Source organism: Bombus bifarius, unplaced genomic scaffold (assembly GCF_011952205.1).
Source record: "Bombus bifarius isolate JDL3187 unplaced genomic scaffold, Bbif_JDL3187 scf7180000007974, whole genome shotgun sequence".
In the NCBI taxonomy this organism is placed as follows: domain Eukaryota; kingdom Metazoa; phylum Arthropoda; class Insecta; order Hymenoptera; family Apidae; genus Bombus; species Bombus bifarius.
In genome coordinates this window covers 3,597,274-3,618,850 of record NW_022884360.1, presented here as the reverse complement: position 1 = coordinate 3,618,850, position 21,577 = coordinate 3,597,274, and the positions used below count along the sequence as shown (strand labels likewise).

Genomic DNA, 21,577 nt, shown 5'->3' with positions numbered 1-21,577 from the left:
ACAGAAATGAAGCGCCTAATCTTTGGTAAATATTCTCCTTGTTTTCTCCAGCTAAATCCTCGGCTAAAGAAAATATGAACTCTTTTCTGGATATTTTCGATCTGGTGCACTCTTTACATAATACCCACGCGTTGCCAAATCTAGAAATTGTCTGTCGTTATATTTCTGCCTTGTTGTAAATATGGTTTGGCTAATTTTAATGTTACAAACTCGCCCAACGATTTTGAGCATCGAGTTTCATCTTTCCCCATATAAGGGAAACCATTCAAAATATATTTTGTTTAGACATCAACTGCTAACCAAAACTTAATGCCAAATTTATGACTTTATTTACCAAATTTACCAAATTTATTTTTTTTTATTATTTAATTTATACTTTACAATTTGTCCAGCTGGACATTTGGTAAATTTTTCTAACTTAATGGGTAAGTAACATGTAGATGGCTACCCCCAGTGAGATACCATCTTCGAATTTGATTGTTTTATTTCTTTAGTGAGGTGAGTGTTTGTTTGTTAGGTTATGTCCTTTGTGAGATCTGTTGGGTGTTTCCTTTTTAATCTTCCTTTTATGCTTGATGTGCTGACCGCTTCCGCTGCCAGCCGGTTGGGTTGCTATTCTTTCTCTGTACCTTCTTGCACATCTGTTAATCTCCTCCTTGACCGTTGGTATTCCCAGGTCTTTCCGAATGTCCTCGTTTGTAACGTACTATGGCGCGTTTACTATTGTTCTGAGTATTTTAGATTGCATTGCCTCTATTTTGGTTATATGGCTCATTGCTGCTGTTCCCCATAGTGGTATTCTGTATGTCCAGATTGGTTTTATGATCATTTTATATATTTTTAGTTTGTTTTCTATACTTAGTTTGGATTTTCGACTTGTTAGCCAGTACATTTCTTTCCTTGCTGTCTGTATTTTATCTATTATTGCTTTAATATGCTGTTTCCATGTGAATCGTGTATCTAAGTGGTCTTCACTATCTGAGGATCCTTCTATCTCTCCACTTTCAATGTATTCAGAACTTTCACTGTCAGCTTCGCTTTGGGCTAATTCATACTGATCTTCCTCGGAGGTATCCTCAGAACAATCTTCACTGATGTTGACAATTTTGTTCAATACCTTATTATATTTCCTGGATACTCATGATTTACTCATGATTGCTAGAAAAGGGGGATTGGTCAAAATAGAAAAAATACTGTGCTTAAATTCAATTACCCTATTGTAAATACTTACAATAAGCGGAGACTGTCCACAATAACTCAAACTTTTGCAAACTGTCTTTGAAAAACGTTCTTACACTGTCACTACAGCAATTATACTGAAGATCGTCTCTTGCTTTAGGGGTTTCTTCGGGAATAGGCATAAGCAATTTCGTTGAACACCATTCTTATATTTATTATTGGAGGAATGATTTTACGAACGAAGCAAACATATAAGAATTGTTTATGAAATCAGCTAGCCCGTCAATTTGACGGGTTTCGTAGAGATAGGTATACAACATACAAATTTCAAAAATTAGAAAGCTTAGGAAAAAATAATTGTGTGTTTAAATTCTTTGCGTTAAAATTAATTCTATGGTTTTTAGGGTATTTCATTTCGAAGTTTGAAATCCGTCAAATTGACGGGTCCCGTAAATCTAGTGTTAAAAAAAAAGAAAACTTCTGTAATATCGTGGACAAGGGTCCTGGGGGCTGTCGGGCGAATTATAAGCAAGCGGTTGCTGAGCATATGCGTGGTGGGGCTCAGACAAAAGATAAGGGCTTTCTAAGGGGCATAGCGTTGAATCTGTAACGTCAATTCACATCAGAGACCAGGCCACACACCGCGAGTAGGATGGCACCCAGATGTCTGCACCTCCTTGGCGCGTACCCTCAATAGTCTTAAGTACCCACCAGGGGTCCTGGAATATTCATAGTTAAGGTCCTTCAGACCAAGCGAGTATCTCTTGTCTTAGATTTCCTTTTACGTTTATTGTTTACTACGGGTTTACACGGAAAGTTGGTTTTCCTCTCGTCTGGTATGTTCCAACCGCGTCTGGTATGGTTAGCAACTTTCTCGCGAGGGCGGCTAAAATCTTTCCTGGTCCACTAACCGTCTTATTATCCAATCGGAGACGGTGTCTACTACTCTCACTTCCTTAACCAAAACTGTCATCAACAAATCCGATAGTCCCGTGTCCTTAGACACACCCACCCCTAACTTCCTCAGACACAGTATCGTTAGCAACACTTCACTTATTCTGTATCCTTAGAATAGTCAACATATCTTTACCGGTCTCTACCCCTATAACAGTCTCGTACTTAACGTATCAGTGTAACTAAGTTTTACATAACGTGGTTGGAGTGAATTGTGATTTATGTTAATTCAGTGTGTATTACATTGTGATTGCTGAATTCATAATAAAGTTTAATTAAAACAAAATTAATAGTTGTGTTACGACTCAGCTATTTTATTTTATCATCCAATCCTCAAGTTTACGTGACAAATCCGTGGTGACGAGAGTTGCAAATTAATTATCTAATTGTCTTAATTATAATACGTTATTGTGATTAGTTCGCGTTAAACAACCATCGTTTCCTGTTTAATCAACATCTGTTTAATCCATTTATTATAAATAAACTAATTTTAATAAAGATCTTACAATTTTGGGGTCTCGTCCGGGATTGGACAAGACAGAAAACGAAACGTTTAACAGAACTATTCGTGCTAGTTTTGGATTTACCGGTGCGCGGTGCGATAAAAGACGATATCGTTGACCGTTGAAATTAGTGCAATGTTGAAAAAATAAAAATGGCAAACGTTGAATGTGAACAATTATCAAGTGAAGAAAGTCTGACGCTGGAAGAATTGAGGACTAAGCTCGCACAGATGAATTTACCTATATCTGGTGCAATGTTAGTGTTTATTGCCAGGCTGAATCGAGCCTATAGGGCTGAACAATTGAATCCTAAGGGATCGACAAACGGTGAAGGGTCAACGGACCAGCGAGGCTCAGGAAGCGTGCAAAGGGCTGAGTGCGATCGAGATGAAAACGAAAATCTCGAGAAATTGAAGATGAAAGAGTTGAGAGCGCGCCTAGCTGGTTTGGGGTTAGAAACTACGGGAAGAAAAATTGAACTACGCGCACAGCTGCAGGCGGTCATGACAACGATACATCGTCGGAAGAAGAAAGTGACGCCGAAGGTGAGGATGAAGACGATAAAAGAAACGTAAAAGAATGCAAGAGAGGCATGCGAGTGGTGCACCAGGACTGTGACAAATGCTATCGAAAGGCATGTGTTGGTTCGACATTGAACTTTGAAGACGTTGAAGACGCATTAGAGTCGTTTAGTGGCGATAAAAACGAAAATGTCGAGCGATGGTTCGAGTCGTTCGAGGAAATCGCAGACGTGTGCATGTGGTCAGAAGGGCAGAAGGCGATTTATACGAGGAAACTGCTGAAAGGATCAGCGAGAATATTCGCGAGGTTCGAATGCCATGCTAGGTCTTGGCACGAGCTGAAGAGAGGGCTGATTAAAGAATTCTCTAAAAAAATTAATAGGCGACAAGTGCGCCAGAGACTCAGAAAAACGAAAAAGAGAAGTGATGAAGCATGCTTGGCTTATATGTACCGCATGCTTAAAATAGCCAGCCATGTGGATATGGAAGAGGAAGCAAAAGTGAAATACATTATAGACGGAATAGTAGACGAAGAAAGCAACAAGTCTACACTGTATGGCGTCCATCAAAGCGTTAAGGTAAAGGTTAATCATGTACGAGGAACAGAAGTAGGAACAGTCGTAGAACAAAGTCGATTGCGAAGCCGGTCAGAACCGAGAAAAACGAAAAGCCCAGTCAATTTGGAGATGTAGTGAAGAAGATAAGATGTTATAATTGCGGTGACAAAGAACAGAGGTGTGTGCAGAGTGTCCGAACAAGTCGAAAGGTCCTAAGTGCTTTAAGTGTCGAGCGTGCGGACACATCGCATCGAAGTGCGACAACCTGAGCGAATCCCCTAAAGAGGTTCGAAATGCGTGTCGATTGTTACAGACGAAGCGTGGTAAAGACGTTAAAATCGAGAATTTTGAATTAAGCGCGCTGATAAACACCGGTAGCGATTTAAGTTTAATGCGAGCGGACCAGTATGTAAAAATTGGAGCGCCCAGATTAGGTCAGAAAATTGTTGAACTTCGCGGTATCGGTACCAAAAGAAATTATACACTCGGAGAATTTTCGACGAATGTTCTGATAGACGATGAGTCGTACGTTATAACGGTACATGTAGTTTCAGATACCTTGATGCAACATTCGTTTATTATTGGCACGGACTTCCTGAATACCGTCGAAATAAACATTAAGAAAGGAAATGTTTCTATTCATAAAGTAGAGAATAAAGAATGTAATAGACTCCCGGAAGTGTTTAAAGTAGATGTAGAAATATAGCAACACGGAATAATATATCAGTCTTAATCTGACTTTGCAAACCCGATCGTACTTGAAAAAGGAACGGATCTCTTTATGTTCCTATCGAGGAAAATAGTAGAGAATGTACAGCAGTTGTAATTCCCACGAGTCCTTGTCTCGAAGATACTGTCACGTAAAATAACAAAATAAAAAAAAGAAATTTGAGGTGAAAAATAAAAAAAAGAAAACTTTATTTTTTTTCTAACAACAATCCACTTTACAATCCACTTCTAGGCGTGACTTTCTATGACTGAGACTCTTATGATTTGACTTTCGATCGGATCCGATTACTTTCTTTGTCATCCCTCAACATCCCCACCGTCCATGCATTTGCTAGGCGTCCGCGACCGTTGCCACGTGCTCTTTCTTCTAGAACCTTCGGTGGAAGGACCGTTGGGATGCTGATGGTTCATTAGGCACTTCAGCGATATACATTGTGCCGAGTGCCGCCACATCTTTATCTCCATCGTCAGTCCATCGGATTTGAAGTATGCCGGTCGTGACAATACTGTCGTCATGAACAAAAATTTATTAGATGAATCGGTTACAACGGACATAACCGCGGTAGTGTCACGACCGGCACAATTCAAAACCGATCAGCTGATGACGGAGGTGTATATCGCCAAAGCGAAGTGCCTAATGAGCCATCGACATCCCAACGGTCGTTCCGCCGAATGTTCGAGAAGAAGGCGTGTGTGGCAACGCTGGCGGACGCCTAGCAAACGCGTGGATAGTGGGGATATTGAGAGGCGACAAAGGGAAAAGAATGGAATCCGATCGAAAGTCGAGTTGTAAGAGCTTCAGTCTTGCAAAGTCACGGCTGGAGTTCGAAACCAAACTATCATTGTTGTAATCAAGGTGTTAGTAAATAAATTCTCTTTTTTTTATTTTCGTCTTCGATTTTTTTACGTGACAGTAGCGTCTGGTGGAGACGACACGAACGATTGCGATGAGATTTTCGTAGAATTTACAGAGTATCGTGCGAATTGTACAGTCGAACAAACAAAACCTAGCGCGGGTTCTAAGGAGCGAATAAAGAGCGAGAATGAGGTGGCTACGAGAAAATTTGAGGTAGTGCGAAGGTGAGCTAGTAATCCGACTTCTTTTCCGCGAAGGGCGTTCAACAAGAGACATAAGAAGGCAACAACATACAAGACGAGAGATCTGGGGGCGATCGAGGGGACGCAGGGCGGTCCTGGGCTAAAGTTTCTTGGGCCGTGCCGCGTGGTGAAAGTTTTGCGAAATGACCGTTACCTGGTGCAACGAGAAGGCGAACACGAGGGGCCGCAAACGACCTCCACAGCGGCTGATCATATGAAATGGTGGGACATTGTTGGAGTTAGTGGTGCGAGTGAAACTAGCGATGATGAGTACATCTGAGGGCAGACGTGATTATCAGTATGGCTGAGTGTAGTATCGTGGACGAGGGGCCTGGGGGGTGTCGGGCGAATTATAAACAAGCGGTTGCGGAACATGTGCGTGGTGGAGCTAAGACAAAAGACAAGGGGTTGCTAAGGGACGTAAACGAATTAACAATCAGTGTTAGTCAGAAAGTGCGAATTACGTTGTCGAGAGACTGTTGAATCCGTGGTGACGAGAGTTGCAAATTAATTATCTAGTTGTCTTAATTATAATACGTTATTGTTCACGTTAAACAACCATCGTTTCCTGTTTAATCAACATCTGTTTAATCCATTTATTGTAAATAAACTAATTGTAGTAAAGATCCTATACTTTAAAAACATTTTCACGAGAACCACATCAACGAAGGAAAAAAATCTTAACACTGTTGGAAGAACACCAGTAAAAACGAAGATTGCAGGACCCACAGAAATAATTACGCGCAGAAAGTCCGCGTATTCGTGGAATAAACCGTCGCGTGATAATTATTCCATAATAGTTTTTAGTATAAATGAGCGTACTTAGAGGAGACAGTAGTTTGAAGAAGTCAGTCTTCAAACAATTATATTTAGACAGTTTAGTGCGATCGACAATACACATAAGCAAGGTGAGAGTCTTGGACATTATAACATTCTCTTCTTCAATAATTTCCATCTTGTACCACTCGAATAAAATTATTCGTCGTCTATAATTGACAACAATCAAGAATTATCATTGTATATTTTTAATCGGGCTTTCTTCAAGAATATTAAATATTTAAACGACAGTACGCTGTAATCGATATTCCAAAATTGTGTTTTTTGCAGAACTCTATATGTTTTTATATACTAATGATGTGATTTTTTATTCTCTGTACGAAAGCCGAATTAGGATACGTAAGTCGAAAAAAGCTTATTTAAAAAAACATTATAATCTCAATCTCAAAAAATTTACTGTATGAAAAGCAAAGAAAATATAAATATAAGTGTACTATTGGGTTAGTAACTGAATGATTGCGGATTTTGCCATTAGGTGGTATTGAGAAAATCCGCAATCACTTAGTTGCCAACACAATACTTGGTGTCTTCCCTCGTTCTTCATACGCCAAGCTTTACTAAATTCAGAATAAAATGTCTTTTAAACCATGCATTTTTAGACAAAAGTATCTTATCATCTATTATATAGAAAATAAAAGAAATGCATTAATGAATGGGTAAAGAAACATAGGCTTCTGTTTAAAAATATACCGACGTCCTTGAAATTCTAGGAAAAAGAAATTAATTTAAGGAAATATTCTTTTCGCCATTGTAGTGCCTCTTCAGTTGTGTAACTTTGCCCTGTGAAGTTGTTCCATAAATAAGGAAGGTATTTAGATAATCCCATTTAGGTAAGCCACCCAGCTAGGTCACTGGGCCAATTAGTATATAACAATTTGCACAAAATATTGTTCAGAAACAAATTATGCGATATAATACAATAGTTTAGAAATAAACGAAATAGATAATCAGTTTTGTGAGACTGTTTGCGTTCTAAAAGTTTGTACGGATGGTGAAAGTAGCTATTTGTAAAAGGGAGTCGAAAATATAAACTTTCTTTTTGCTTTTATTAATTTCCTTTTTCCTTGTATAGCCATGGATTACGATTACACTACATACATAGACACACTGAATTTTGTTCTTTAATTAACAAAGCTTTTTTCACAATGTTTATGCATTGATATGCACTGTTGTTCATTCTGTATTTATTTTACGATCAGAGATTTTCCATGAGTATAATGACGATATTAGAGCAAACGTCGTAATAGCCTTTAATATTATTGGACATTTAATCAGAGTGTCAGTTAAGTCAAAAATTCCAAGAAGTCATCAATTATCGAGTACATGAAATACTAAACTGTTTGTCATTAAAACATCTCCTTACCGTATTTAAGAATAAATTTATTCGGCAAACAAAAATACAGTTAAAATCATATATCTGAACGTATCTTATTTTTTGTGAATCCATTTTTCTTACTAATGTTACCTAAAAATATTTCGAAGATATGCTTAACGAAATTTCGCTCCTGATTTTCCATGTATTCTAACTTCTTCACGAGCAACTTTTTTGAAAACCATCGTATCCCATACCTTAACATACATACACAACATACATACCTTAACATCAAATACACTAAATGGTTTACAATAAATAAATATCTTATCACTTGCATTATGTCATAACCAATTTCTATTGTTGTAAACTAATGCAGACTCCCAAAATACGTTATAAGTGTTTTCACGAAACGTTATCAGAAAGCGTTTATAGAGAAAGATTTCAAAAACTTTGATATACTTTAGCTAGTCTTTGGTTTATAATACTCCTTTCTTCCATCGACGTGAACGTTCTCTCCGACTTTGTTTTTTCGTTTGTCGGAAAGATAAGCCTTGAAGAAGAATTTTCCAAATAGGATTAAATAACTGAAGTAGATGGCGAAACCAAATATAACATTTTTACGCGTAATGTAGCATTCAAGTCCACGAATTTCTGGATAATAGTAAGCCACAATAGTTGCAACGCAACCAATCACCATTTGTACCAGCTGCATGGTAGTAATCATCATGGCAAAGCCTTTTGGTAATTTATATTGCATTGCTTTTAAGGTATAATAAGAATACATCCAGGAATGAACAAAGTAGTTCATTACGGTATACCACCTTGAGAGTGCTGTAGTCTCCGCATATGTGAACCAAGAGAAAAGAACAACAGTTAAATGATGGTAAAAATGTAGAAATATCAATGGTTGCTTTCGTAACACAATGAAGATCGTATCACCAAATTCTGGGATCTTTGATAGGACAAATACCCATGTCCAAAAGCCAGAAACATGATCTTGCAAAAGGTTGCTGAAAAGAAAATAATTCCATTCTTATTGTATATTATAGATTAACATATTTAAAATATCGATTCATTTTGTGAATATGACATTTAAATCAAAGCCATGTATTATGTTCCATACAATGAAACGATAAGAACTTTGTTATTTTGATTTGGAAATATAATCATACAATGTGTATAGTATAGGTCGATATGTTGCGAATTGGTAGACATAACTGATTATATCAATCGATAAAACTCATTTCAGATACAAATTTATACGTGAAATCTTTTTAGAGAATTATTATAAGAATAATATCGTAAACAACTATTAAAAATGTATTTCCTATTTTACTAACGCTTTCCACATATCAATATTCACTAAATACCAAGCATAAGGAATTATTTCATATAACAATTCATTTCATTAATAATGTTTCATTAATAATTATTTTTTAAAATCGCCACTCACCTGAAAATATATTACAAGGTAAAAATATGAAAGTAGCATTACCTAGGTATGCAAATACTGTGGTAAAACCCATGGTGTCTCAATGTAGAGAACATTTCCGGTGCTGTTCTACAAAATCCGATAATGGAGAACACTGCAAAGAATCCACTCCATAATGCAAGCGGACGCTTCAAGTCAAACTTTGGTCTGCTCGACATGTAGTACTTGCCGCCAAAAATTAGTATCACGTAAATAATACAGCAGTAGTAGCAATACTGAAAATTATTCTGGATCCATTTTTGAGTGTCTGGATAAAAGTAGTTTTTTTCGAAGTTGAAGACATGCGAGTAGGTAGGTTCAATGATCTGCGGAGAACCCTCTTTATTCATCCTAAAATATTTTTTTACATCCACTGGTCGCAAAGCAATTAAAGAAAATACGCAGTCTTTCGCCCACGTTGTCAATTGACTAAAATGTAAGAAGAAGAACTGTTAACATTTTCTTTTAAAACTATGAAAATTGAAATACTTAATAAATGATGTATTAAAACTAATGTAAAATATTCAAAACAAAGTAATAAGACAATAAAAAATAAGAAATTAGTTATTTTTGTCTATCGTATTTAATTAAAATTTAATATAAAGTATTGTTGATGTTGTTAGTTATTTTTGTCTATCGTATTTAATTAAAATTTAATATAAAGTATTGTTGATGTTGTTCTGTTTTTATGAGCTTCGTCATCTATCAGAATTCGTTACGTTGTTAATGTTTAATTACAGCAGGATTTGAATTTTCTGAACATTTTCCAGTAGTACGTTTAATTCTTCGGACAATATCGGACAGAAAAGAAAAACAAATATTAAATAAACAAATATAAATTAACTTATGTACGTTTTTACTTCTGCTAAAGAAATGAAAAATGTATTTCGATTATTATTAATATCTGCAATGGATGGCGATAAAAATGAAAATGAAAACAACGAAAGTAATGATAATCTAAATGAAAATGGTGATATAATTACACCTCGTTTTCCCTTTGCTCTAAGTGAGATCCCAACAAAAAATTAACACAATTAAAAAGAAAAGGCTTTTGTTTAAAAATATACTAGAAAGAAAAAAATTTTCTTAAACAGTATTATCATTACTTTTTACAAATACTTTTTTATATTTATTTATTTAATTTGTACTTTAATTTGTACAATTTGTCCAGCTGAACATTTGGTAATTTTTTCTAACTTTATTGCTAAATAACATGTGGATGGCTACTCCCAGCGGGATACCATCTTCGAGATGAAGTACTTGAATGTAATAATAATTATTCAACTCATATTATTAAAAATAAAAAACTAACATATTCACTGCAATCTTGAGATGCACCCTCCATTAGGCGAACACTTCTCTTTGACGAACTTTTTAGATAAAGAAATTTCTAATGAAGGCAAGGAAGGCAATTCTCTAACGATTGCGAGATGAAAACGAAAAAATATTTGCCTGAAATCAAGAATCTGAGATTTATGTGATCACATAGAGCCTTTGAAAATGTTAAAATTTAGAAAATTTTAGAACTAAACTAACACAGGCCCCCTAGATTTTTACTTTTAGTAACATGAGTTCAATAATTGAAGTAATACCCTATTATACGATTACCGCGTATGCTCAAAATATACAGGTTTACATGTACATTATTATTACATTCCACTCATCTTCAACATCTTTTAATTAAACTTCAACTCACACTATTTTCTTTTTAGAGATAGATTTAACTCCTCCTTTTGGAAAAACATAACAATTGAAGTGAACCAAAGCAAAAAGCAAACTGTGATTAAACATTTTGGAAATGTGATTAAATTACTTAAGTTCCTTGAAGGAATGTTAAGCTGCAATTAGTAAGTATTAGCTATTGCAGTAAGTATTAATCTAAGGACTAAAAAAAATGAAGGCACGTCATGAGTTATATATGTTAAGAAAGGAATAAACGTTATTTTTTAAATATTTTTTAATTATTGTTATCAAATTATTAACACTACAATGTTTAATTGCCAACGGTACACTAAAGCATTAAATTTACATATGAGGTTGCTACATATGAAATGATATTTTCAATTTTCCCCAAAAATAAATAAGTTTCATTATTGTAGAAAAGTTGCATAAATTCAATGCTTCTGTTACATTTGTCTTTCACATTTGATTCTTAGGTGTGTTCCATGTTAGGTCTCACTTTCTCAAAAACTATAATATGCCGGAAACTTTTTAACAAAAACTTATAATTTTCACGTTTTCATGAATGGATGAAATAACGGTTGAATAATAGTTTGATCTGACAAAGGTCTTCAAACAATGCGATTGACAGAGATATCCCTAATTTAGGCAAACAATGTATGATGACGTGCTAACATAAAATACGTAATTAGAAAGTTATGTTCCAACCACAACCATATGATTACTACACTCGCCGTTGAACAATATAAAATCTTTAGAAAAGTTATGATGCCGATGAAAATAAGAAGTTTGAAATATTTTTGGTTTCGATAAAATGCAAAATATCGATTCGCAGCTGCATAAACAATGATATGATACGAAATATGACCTGAAATTGTGCACTTCATATGTAGTATATCATTGATTTGTCTATTTACATAACGTGTGTTATATAGCACAAACCACAAAAGGAACTATTCACTTAAAAAATTTTTTAAAAAACTAAGAAAATGGTTGAAATGTGCATATTTATATAATATCTGTATTTCTAACTTAAATGTAACGAATTGTTTTTTTTACATGAAATTTGTTTTCAAATTGGTATTCAAAATAATAGATCTATTAATATAATTTTAGTATTTAATTCAAATTTAGAAATTAAGTCAATAATTTATTAATTAATTGGCAAATTAATTATTAAAGCAAGTTATTCATCATTGTCATATTTAGCTATGGAAAACCTTAGTTTTCGATTTTAGAGGATACACTAAACTTTTGAAAATGAAGCGTTCATTTCTGAATCAAAAAGTAAAATTCGATGATAATAATTTCGGTCCATACCAATTTCTTTCCCTTGAGGCAATGATCGATGCCGTTATTGAGTTCGAGTGTAGATATTTCTTAGACGAAACCAGCAAAAGTCGATTTAATCTGTCCTGAATTCTTATACAAATAGCATGTACAAATAATCAACCAAGGAAGATTATCACTGATGGTTAGTGGGTAACTATCATCACACGCAACGTGTCGTAGAGTGTGCAGTGCCTCACTTCCTACTCGAAATAAAACATACTTCTCTTGGATGGTTAACGATAAAAAAGCTTGCGCAATTTGCAAAAAGCAATAGAATCATGCAAATTAATACATTTGGATTCAACGTTATTCCATTTACTTTTTACTTTTCTTGCTTCTAGGAACAGATTGTCGCCAGAGAATTCTAAAAAAAAAAGATATCTTACATCAACTGGCGTTTTTTGCGTAATAATATACATCATTTACATTTTTTACTGTTAGCTAGCAATTGCACGGTATTTGTTTCTACGTCTAATAACTAATAAATATTGTTCCAGAATTTGAAAGATAATAAAGATTTTATTTATGCAGAGCAAAAATGTATGAAGAAATTGAAGTCTAAATAATACAAATTATATTCAAATGTCAAAGGAATTATCGGTGGGATAGTACCAATAAAAATTGTATTAACAGATGCACGTATGTACACATATTAAAATATCTACATTAAAGAAACATTTAGTTATGTCCTAATACAGCAGACAAAAAAGAATGTGATTCTATTGGGTTGGCAACTAAGTGATTGCGGATTTTGTTATTACCACCTAGTGACAAAATCAGCAGTCACTTAGTTGCCAACCCAATATGATAATGACAGTTAGCCTTCGTACTTTCTATATGTGCCCATCTGCAGAGAATAGCTAGAAAAATTTACCGAATGTCCAGCTGGACAAATTGTAAAGTGCAAATTAAATAAAAAAGAAAGAATCTGCAGAGAAGCTAATAACACAGAAATAAAATGACCTTAAATAGCAATAGTCATATCGACACGGAGGTGCATTGTCGCTAACATACATCTACTGGACAAGGTTATGCAAGAAAGGAAACAAAATGTATGTAATGATTAGGATCTGATACTTCTCATAACTCATGGATAAACAAAAAGTATATACTTTAATTTAAGTTAAGAGACTTATTACTACTCCGTGTCTTTATCTTTTTAGCAATATCCACAAAATTGATGTTGTATATGTACATCTGTGGTACATCGATGTGGTACAGCAAAGAATGTACACACAGGTTACTAAAATTAAAGATGTATATAGATGATGTCTATATAAATGTACATATACGTGTTTAAATGTAGATGTTTTAATGCAAATGTAAACGTTTGAATGTATGTTAGATGCACATCTACCTATATACATCCTTAATTTTATTAATTCATTTTTCCACGATACATTAAGTCAAATTCGACACGTTTTGAATATATTCAAGATACACATTTTCACGTACAAAGGTTTGTTGAATTTAACGCTTTATTTAACTCCGCAAACACTTAAGGACTATGGAAATTCGGTCTGGCAATCAGTCATTCAGCATGGTCTCAACGCGTGACTAACTTCACGTCCGTATGGTTACGCAAATTGCCCATCGTTTTATCAAGAATCACGTTATTCATTAATTTAAACAAATCTTTCGAAAAATCCCTTGCAGCGTTCCTATGAATCCTGGTACTTAAATCGATGTAATCCCGCAATTATCGCGATTGTTGAAACTCAAGAATACGATGTACATTTTCCAATTTCAATCTCGTGTTTTAAACACTGCGACAAATAACGATAGTTGATGACATATCGAGTTTGTCGATAATATAGCAGTCATAGCATAACCAGTTTTTTATTCCGCCATTTCTCCTCGTGGCTGGGATAGAAAGGTTATTCGCTCGCAATTGGTAATATAGATGTCTAATTTTTTTTGCGAGATAAAACAGTGAAGGTAACTGAAAAAAGAGAGAATAAATGTTATGGTACCTCGCGATGATATGACATATTATTTACATCAGTGAGCGCTAATTTGCATTGATACATAGCAAATTATATGCAAGCAAGATAATCTTCAATAAATAGCAAATTGACATGCTTCCGTTTTTGCGCAGTTAGATGAAATGATACATACGCTTCATTTTCCTATCTGTAAACGTTTATAGATATATCGTTGCGTTTCTTAAATTTGCTAATTTGATTCAGCGACATGGGCAGTTGAATACTGTCGGTACAGAGTATGTTAGAGCAGGTGGGTACGATACCTGTCGGTATGAATGTTCGCTAATTGGACAAAGGCCCGCAACGACAGACCAAAAGAAACATGCGTCATCGTCACATTTGATATTGATAACTGATCTTTGAAATTGTACTGTCCAAGGTAAGGAAAGGTTGCAACCTGCACGAAGAGGTTGATGCTTGTTGCAATTTATCAACAGGTGCAATATCTTTGAAAGAGCCCAAGTGCTGTCTCGTTCTTGAAACTCCTCTTGTAATGTCTCTCAAATAACACTTACATAAGTCGAATGATCTGTATAGTTCATGTTTCCGTGTGCTGAAACTCTTCACCGAGATTTCATTTCGTAACACAAACTCAGTTTCAAATACTGCATTCACTTTCAAAATTGAATATTCATGTCCGTAACGCGTGATTCGATGTGCTCTGCATTAATAATGCCAGTTAAAGTACAAACCTCTAGTCACGTGCGAAAGGCGTTTACTCGTTAAAAGGTTCAAAGTCTCTAATCTACGATTAACTGATGTTATTGCATGTTTTGCACTAACAGATAGTTTATTCTTCTAGTTATCCTGATATTTGATAAATAATCAGCTTTAATATTGTAGTAACGTGGACAAATTGCCTAAGAAATATCGGGTGAATCATAAACAATATTGCGAGAAAACCTAAATATCGACAGGACAAAAGGGTCTGGAAACTTCAATGAACCGAGCAGCTCATCAATGTGTCGTCGGTCCTTCAGTCGAATAGTTACGCGGGAGAAGCCCTACGTGACTATGACCGCGGACGGTTACGGAACACGTGCGTGGTGGGGCTATGAGAGAAGACAAAGGGATGCTTAAGAAGGACGAATTAACAGACAGTCGTAAGTTGAGAGTCGAGATGTGAGGAGTCGTTAACTAAGAGTCGAGTTGTGAGGAATCGAGAGTTGAGTTGTCAAGTTGTTATGAGTTGTAAACTATTAATTGTGAGTTGTCTACAACTAAGTAGAATCTGGTTCTCCTAGCGTTATTAATGTACGCTAATACTTCAACTTCCTTTCACCTTTATTACTTATCTTTTACACATTTCAAAAATTTTATGTCCTCATTTATTAATTAGATTGACGAAATCAAACCTGGCGAAAGAAAGTATAATCGAGGAAGCATGATTTGCGGGCACTGGCTGCTTGGAATCATCGATACACATACAGTTGATTGCTGGATTAATCATCAATGTTATTAAGTCTCATCTCTGTTATTAAAGAATATGTTACCATTGATTCAGAGATACATACCAATAGTTTTAAAAGTTGCAGTAGGTTAGCAACAGAGTGCTATATACATAAAACTCTTAATCACACTATTGAATTTGTACATAGATTGAATCTGTGAACATACATAGTGAATTGTAAAACTAGAAAACAAATTAGGTTTAAGTTAGGATAGATTAAATTCCCTGCCGATAGCCGGTAAAGTTAATGTGAAGGGAAAAAGTGTTATACGCAATTCTTTTATTACAGCACCAGATGAGGCTCACACCTAACATATTGAAACGGAATGATAACCAGTAAAACAATGGTTTGGAGGAAAATCAGGCTACCATGATAAAGAATTTGGCAAACGCCTGTGTAAATATTTCAAGCGATGATTTTGTAACCATCATAAAGTAGACAAAATGTCATTTTTAATTGGTGCAATAAAAAAAGAATAAATATTTAAAAATTAAAATAAAAATAAAATACAGAACTAGATGAAATTTCTGAAGAGCTACCTTCTCTCCAATTTCCACAATTTTTAAATATGTTGTAAAGCTCTACCTTTTGGACAATTTGCTCCTATACATATAACTGACCGTAGGTTTTACTTTCCAAGTATCCACGATTCGTAAATTCTGCCTATAATTGTGCTTTCGTTTCAACGTGTGTGTTAGAATTGGTTACCAGCCACCTCACGGCTAGCGAGGAAAACATGTTTGCAAATTTATTTATTTTAAAAGCAATGAGAAATTAAAACAAAATTAGTTTCACTTAAAATTTCATAATTTTATCTTCATAACCCTATATCTAATCACAGAATCAAACAGGAGGAGTATGTATGGATTTCGAAGTGCCTAAATGTTATAAATTTGTAAAAAAATATGTTTTTAAATTAACCTGGTAAAATCTGAATTGGAAACTGTAGAAAGGTTAACTACCCCCTGATTTCGATGATTTTTAAACATATTATAGATATAAACATTTTGAAGAATTTTTTTATACATATAACCGACGGTTGGCCTTGGTTTGCGAGATGTTCGCGAAAAAGAGCCGATACCATTACAGTCAATTCTGTCTATACTTAAGCGTCTGTCACAGCATACGCATCAGTATTGGTTACTGAATGCCGATCACTTATCTTCTATTTGTAAATGAGTATCGAGCGAGCTTAAAGGCCTCGTAAAGCAACGTATTTATATATGTGGGGTTTAGGTTTGAGTCAAATTTCTCAATTCGGTCGCCGCAAGGCAGCTTGCGACAACACTTGCGTGAAAATGTAACAAATTAATTATAAAAACAATAGACAAATGAATAATTGATATTATTTTATGCAATAAAATAATCATTATTATTTTACGCAAGCGTTGACGATCACCTCGCGACAGCCGAATTGAAAAGTCTAACCTAAATTTAAAACCGATACATTGATAATATTCGCTTTTAATTGAGTTATGATGGACATTTCTTGCACATTCACAAATTGGAATTGTGTACAACCCCCAACCGTAAGATAAGTAGCCGGCGACCGGTAACGAATACAGACGCAGTCGCTGCCACAGCGCACATCTATAGGCAGAGATGCACTGTGTTGGGCCAACAGTTTTTCATGAATATCTTCAACTCAGCCAGTTCATTCCTTATATATATAGGAAAACATTGTTCGTACTGACCGCTGCGCAATTTGGAATTGGAATCCATTTGGAATGGACTAAAAAGTGGATATTCGTGGCCGAAATCAAAATTCACAACTTTAATATAAAAATATTTTTTGAAATGTGAAATTTTATGTAAAAGTAATTGTTTTAATTGCTCATTATATTATCAATACTCAATATATACATCAAAATAGAGATTCTGCAATTTTTTGCAATCGAATTCTATCATAAAAACGGAATTGTAATTACTTTCTATTAACGGCTATTCTGGAGTCAAGCTTTGAAAAAACTTTGCATTTCCTTAAAGAATTTTTAAAAAATGGATGTGTAATCCCTAGCCGGAACTCCTAAAATCCCTCCTTAAATGAAACATATTATTTAAATATTGATCCTCAAAAACTATTAACTTTTATTTAGAAAAAAGAGCTGTTTTTGTTAATTTTTATTAAATAAAAGAATATTTTTTAAATAGAAATATTTAATGAAAGTTAATTAGTCCGTCACAATCGAATCGCTTTGCATTTCCGATTAGATTGCGTCTGAAACAATCGATCGATGCATGTCGCACGTATGAGAATAGGTACCGTATATTTCTTATACAGAAAAAGCAATCATTTATTACCCTTTATCTTTTATTATTATTTGAAATAATCAAATATTTGGCAAACAAATAAGTTATGGCAGAATTATATTCTCAAACTATATTTTGGTATTTATTTGCAAACAATTATTTCAGTTGAGCAGGGTTGGTGAAAGGTTTGAGTATTACCAGACGACACATGGCTATTGAAAGTGAAAAGATTTTTCTATATTACTGAGAGAAAAATTCCGAACGACCCGCCGAATCAGTTAGTGCGTTATTGGTGTGAAGAATGAGTGTGAACTTTGATGCAGACGAGTGCGAGAAAGTGAGATACGACATACAACGGTGTGTAATCCAGAAACAGTGTGTAATCCATAAACGGTGTGCATTCCGTTTCTAGCCGTTATGGCCAAAACATGGCGCATAGAGGTCATAAGAGTTACTGGTGGAAAAGTCTCGTTAAAGTGGACCCCGAGACATTCGGCAAATCTTCGAGCCACCAGTCGAGCTCCAAAGTACCATCCGGATTGAACATGTTTTGCACGACCTAATTCCCCTGCAATAGCCTACTTAATAGGTAACACTAGCTAACCTAATAGTCTACTTAAAGTTGGCGACTTCAAATTCCGCGCATATGGTGGTAGCACATGGCTCCTGGTATTATATTTTTTGGCCTTTTCCTCCAACTGGTTAAAGAGACCGGAGTCTCGACTCATACTACTGTTAATTGATCTGGGTTTGGGGTTGATAATTAATCGATTCACACAGATTTGATTTTCTCCATATATTTCTCCGCCTCGTACAACACGTCTTAACACACAGAATACACTTGGCCAATTAACACGTGGTCGACTTCTAAGACAAAAGGGCGTCGTTAGAAGTCGTACCAACTTAGCTTGTAGTAACTAGCGATCATACCAACCTAACATTTCTCAACAACTACATCTTTTCACTTTCAGCCTCGTCATTTTCAAGCGCAGCTTCAACGTTTGTCTTCTTTCAGGGCATAATCTTTAAAAGTTTCCAAAAACGAGATGTCTCTTGACGCTATTATCTTTCTCTCTTCCTGGTTCCAGACCCTGTATCCCACGGGCATGAATAGCACGAAAGTATTCCTTGTTTGGTATGTTCCTCAAATTTTCTTTTTCTAGTTTTTTGACCGAGAACAAATCCAAACTCCCAAATAATCAATATTTATGTTTATACTTATAGGTTTATATTTATATGTCTCACGTCTGGTGTAATTCCAATTCAGGAATAGAATGTTATTTGTACTACCTGCTTGGGCAGCAATTGCATATGTAATTCGCAGCTGAAATCGCTTTCGCTCAAAACGGCAAGTCTTCGCAGGAATCCCCTATTGTTTTGGAGATTGCTCGAATTCCTTGTTCAAGTATACTACACCTGATGATTAAAACTATTGTAAATCGCTTTAATATAATAGAGATTACAACAAGAAAAATATATCGCTTTTACTGCACACAGTACAAAAAGAAATCGTGCACTTGGCACGCTCATGTTATAGACAATTGCCGATAGTACTAACGAAATCTCCAGGATATTCTAGGCAGGAGGTTTCAATTAAAACGGTACCATTGTCCGATCGGTGATATTTTATTCTTCTCTCCTTCTAGTTCTCTACCATAACCTTAAAATCCTAAAAGTGTCAGAAGCCGCACTTTTATGTTTGAAAAAGCTTACCTCACATCATGACTTATCGTCGATAAATGTGATAAAGTACTTGGCCTTTCCAACAGATGGAATCTTCATCGAACCGCAAGGATTCGAGTGTATCAAGTCGAATATCTCGTCTTTTCTTACCGAACTATTCGTAAACGGCAACTTTATCGTCTTCCAACGTATTTTTCAAGGTCATATTTTTCTTCTCTCCTTGAACATCGACAGCGAATGATACCTTTCATCTCTCGACAATTTCAAACGACGCACTGGTAGCTAAATTCGATGTTCGTTATGCTGTACACTAAACATTAAACATTCGTTATGCCAAACACTAAACATTATTGCAGCGTATACTTTCCGCTCGATTCGCTGTTTTCGTATCCGAAAAATCTTCATTCGCGCGCAGTTCAATACAGTTTATGGCTGTTCGCAAGCGATTGGCTCTTTCCGTCTTTTCTTGCATTCATTGGCTTTGTAGGTGACCTTTTTCTCTGCATCGATGACATCTAAATTTGAAATCCTCCCGATTGCGCAACCTACTCTTCTCCGGTTTCGCCTTTTTCGGAGAACTTCTATTTCGTTTAGCTTATCAACTGTATCAAAGAATTTACGTACATGTTCGCGTACATTGTCATAATTTTGCATCTATTACAAGACGTGTTTTAACAGAATGCCTTTCTGAGCTGTTGCCTGAGATTGATATATGCTATCCAACATTAGCTATGCTTCGCAGGAGCTACTACATCCTTTGACTTGTTTTATTTCCAACGGATTTACCAAGAAAATTATATTGAATTTCACTTCACTATCGCCAGTTTCTCTGGCATCATCGTGGCTCGGTTTCACTTTTCTTCCGTTCACCAAATCCCACACGTCATTTTCTATGAGCACCGCTTCTATTTGTATCTTCTATGTGTCAAAGTTGTTTTTTTTCAATGTCTAGATCCCTGATAAACTTGCATGGTTATTTTGATTCACAGAATTTCTGCACTCAACCTAACCTCAAAATTCTCCATCACGAGCACTTGTCTTACATCTAGTTTCCTATTTCTCATGATCATCTCGACTCACATCCTGTTGACTAGAGTTGATTGATGATCACCAACCAACACATGTGAACTAAACTTGAAAATATTTTATTACATGTAAATAATAAATAAAAGTAACTTCTCGGTAAACGCTAGCTAACCAAGGGAATGAACGTCTGACGAAACAAACTCGTGACTCTAAAAATACGTAAAATAAGTTTAACTGTGTATAGCCTATATGGAAACTATCGCTTTTCGACAATATTCGAATATATTTATTTATCTCGTCTGGAATAATTTTTTGATCTATTAATTCATTATTTTCTTTTCAAATAAAAAGTCCACAACTCTAGTTCTTGTATCAAAATTATGGATATTAAAGTTGCCTTCGTTCACAGATGTCACATCTTTCCACCTCGATTTAGTCATAAAAATTAACTCCTTTGTGAAGTTTATTCGTTTTCTCCCATTTACCTTATAAATAAAGAGTTCATTCTTGGCTACTCTACCAGTCACTGTACCCAGCTAGTCTTAAACATTCTCTGAATTCTTTGTACTGACACTTTTTACATCTTTCTCGTAACAGTTCTAAGACCTTTAGATTTAAGTTTTCTACGGTTCTTCATTTCCGCTAGTCTTGGTACATTTAATTGTGGATTTTCTTTCACTTTCCCTGAAATACAACTTTCGTACTTAGGAGATTTAGTCTGTTAGATTGTGGAAGAGATTTTATGGAACATTCGTTTTGTCCTCATGCTGCTGCCTAAGTTATGTTGTGTGGTCAATATATTTGAAACGTGCAGTTTGTTTATTCGCATCAACATCCATCCTCCATCGAGTTTCCGTCATCGAGCCCTTGCTTAACGCTGAGTATTCCAGGCAATTCTCCTATGCGTGTACCACAGTCAGCAGCTCTTTCCTGTGCAATCTGCAATAGTAATTTGCCTCATGCCAAACATGGAACTATTTTGCGAATAATATCTTATCTTTAACTG

General features: G+C 35.2%; 1 protein-coding gene and 1 long non-coding RNA gene across 2 annotated transcripts; one reads left to right on the top strand and one right to left on the bottom strand.

The window, feature by feature from the left end:
* Positions 1 to 8,025: 8,025 nt before the first annotated feature.
* On the bottom strand, positions 8,026 to 12,236 carry LOC117217082 (elongation of very long chain fatty acids protein 6-like). The gene is made up of 3 exons (XM_033464386.1): positions 12,165 to 12,236; positions 9,189 to 9,593; positions 8,026 to 8,703 (listed from the first exon to the last, which is right to left on the bottom strand). Exons 2-3 carry the CDS (start codon positions 9,512 to 9,514, stop codon positions 8,154 to 8,156), a joined length of 876 nt encoding a protein of 291 aa, XP_033320277.1. The 5' UTR covers positions 9,515 to 9,593; positions 12,165 to 12,236; the 3' UTR covers positions 8,026 to 8,153.
* A 2,596-nt stretch (positions 12,237 to 14,832) lies between these two features.
* Positions 14,833 to 16,604, top strand: LOC117217025. The gene is made up of 3 exons (XR_004489461.1): positions 14,833 to 15,415; positions 15,501 to 15,699; positions 15,901 to 16,604. It is a non-coding gene; the product is annotated as an uncharacterized LOC117217025 (long non-coding RNA).
* The last annotated feature ends 4,973 nt before the right edge of the window (positions 16,605 to 21,577 follow it).

What these genes read in the sequence shown, in the direction of transcription:
- LOC117217082 (XM_033464386.1), bottom strand. Translation starts at nt 9,514, where the DNA reads ATGAATAAAGAGGGTTCTCCGCAGATCATTGAACCTACCTACTCGCAT. An exon ending in CACAGTATTTGCATACCTAG is followed by an intron (nt 8,704 to 9,188) that starts GTAATGCTACTT and finishes TTTTCTTTTCAG; the next exon opens with CAACCTTTTGCAAGATCATG.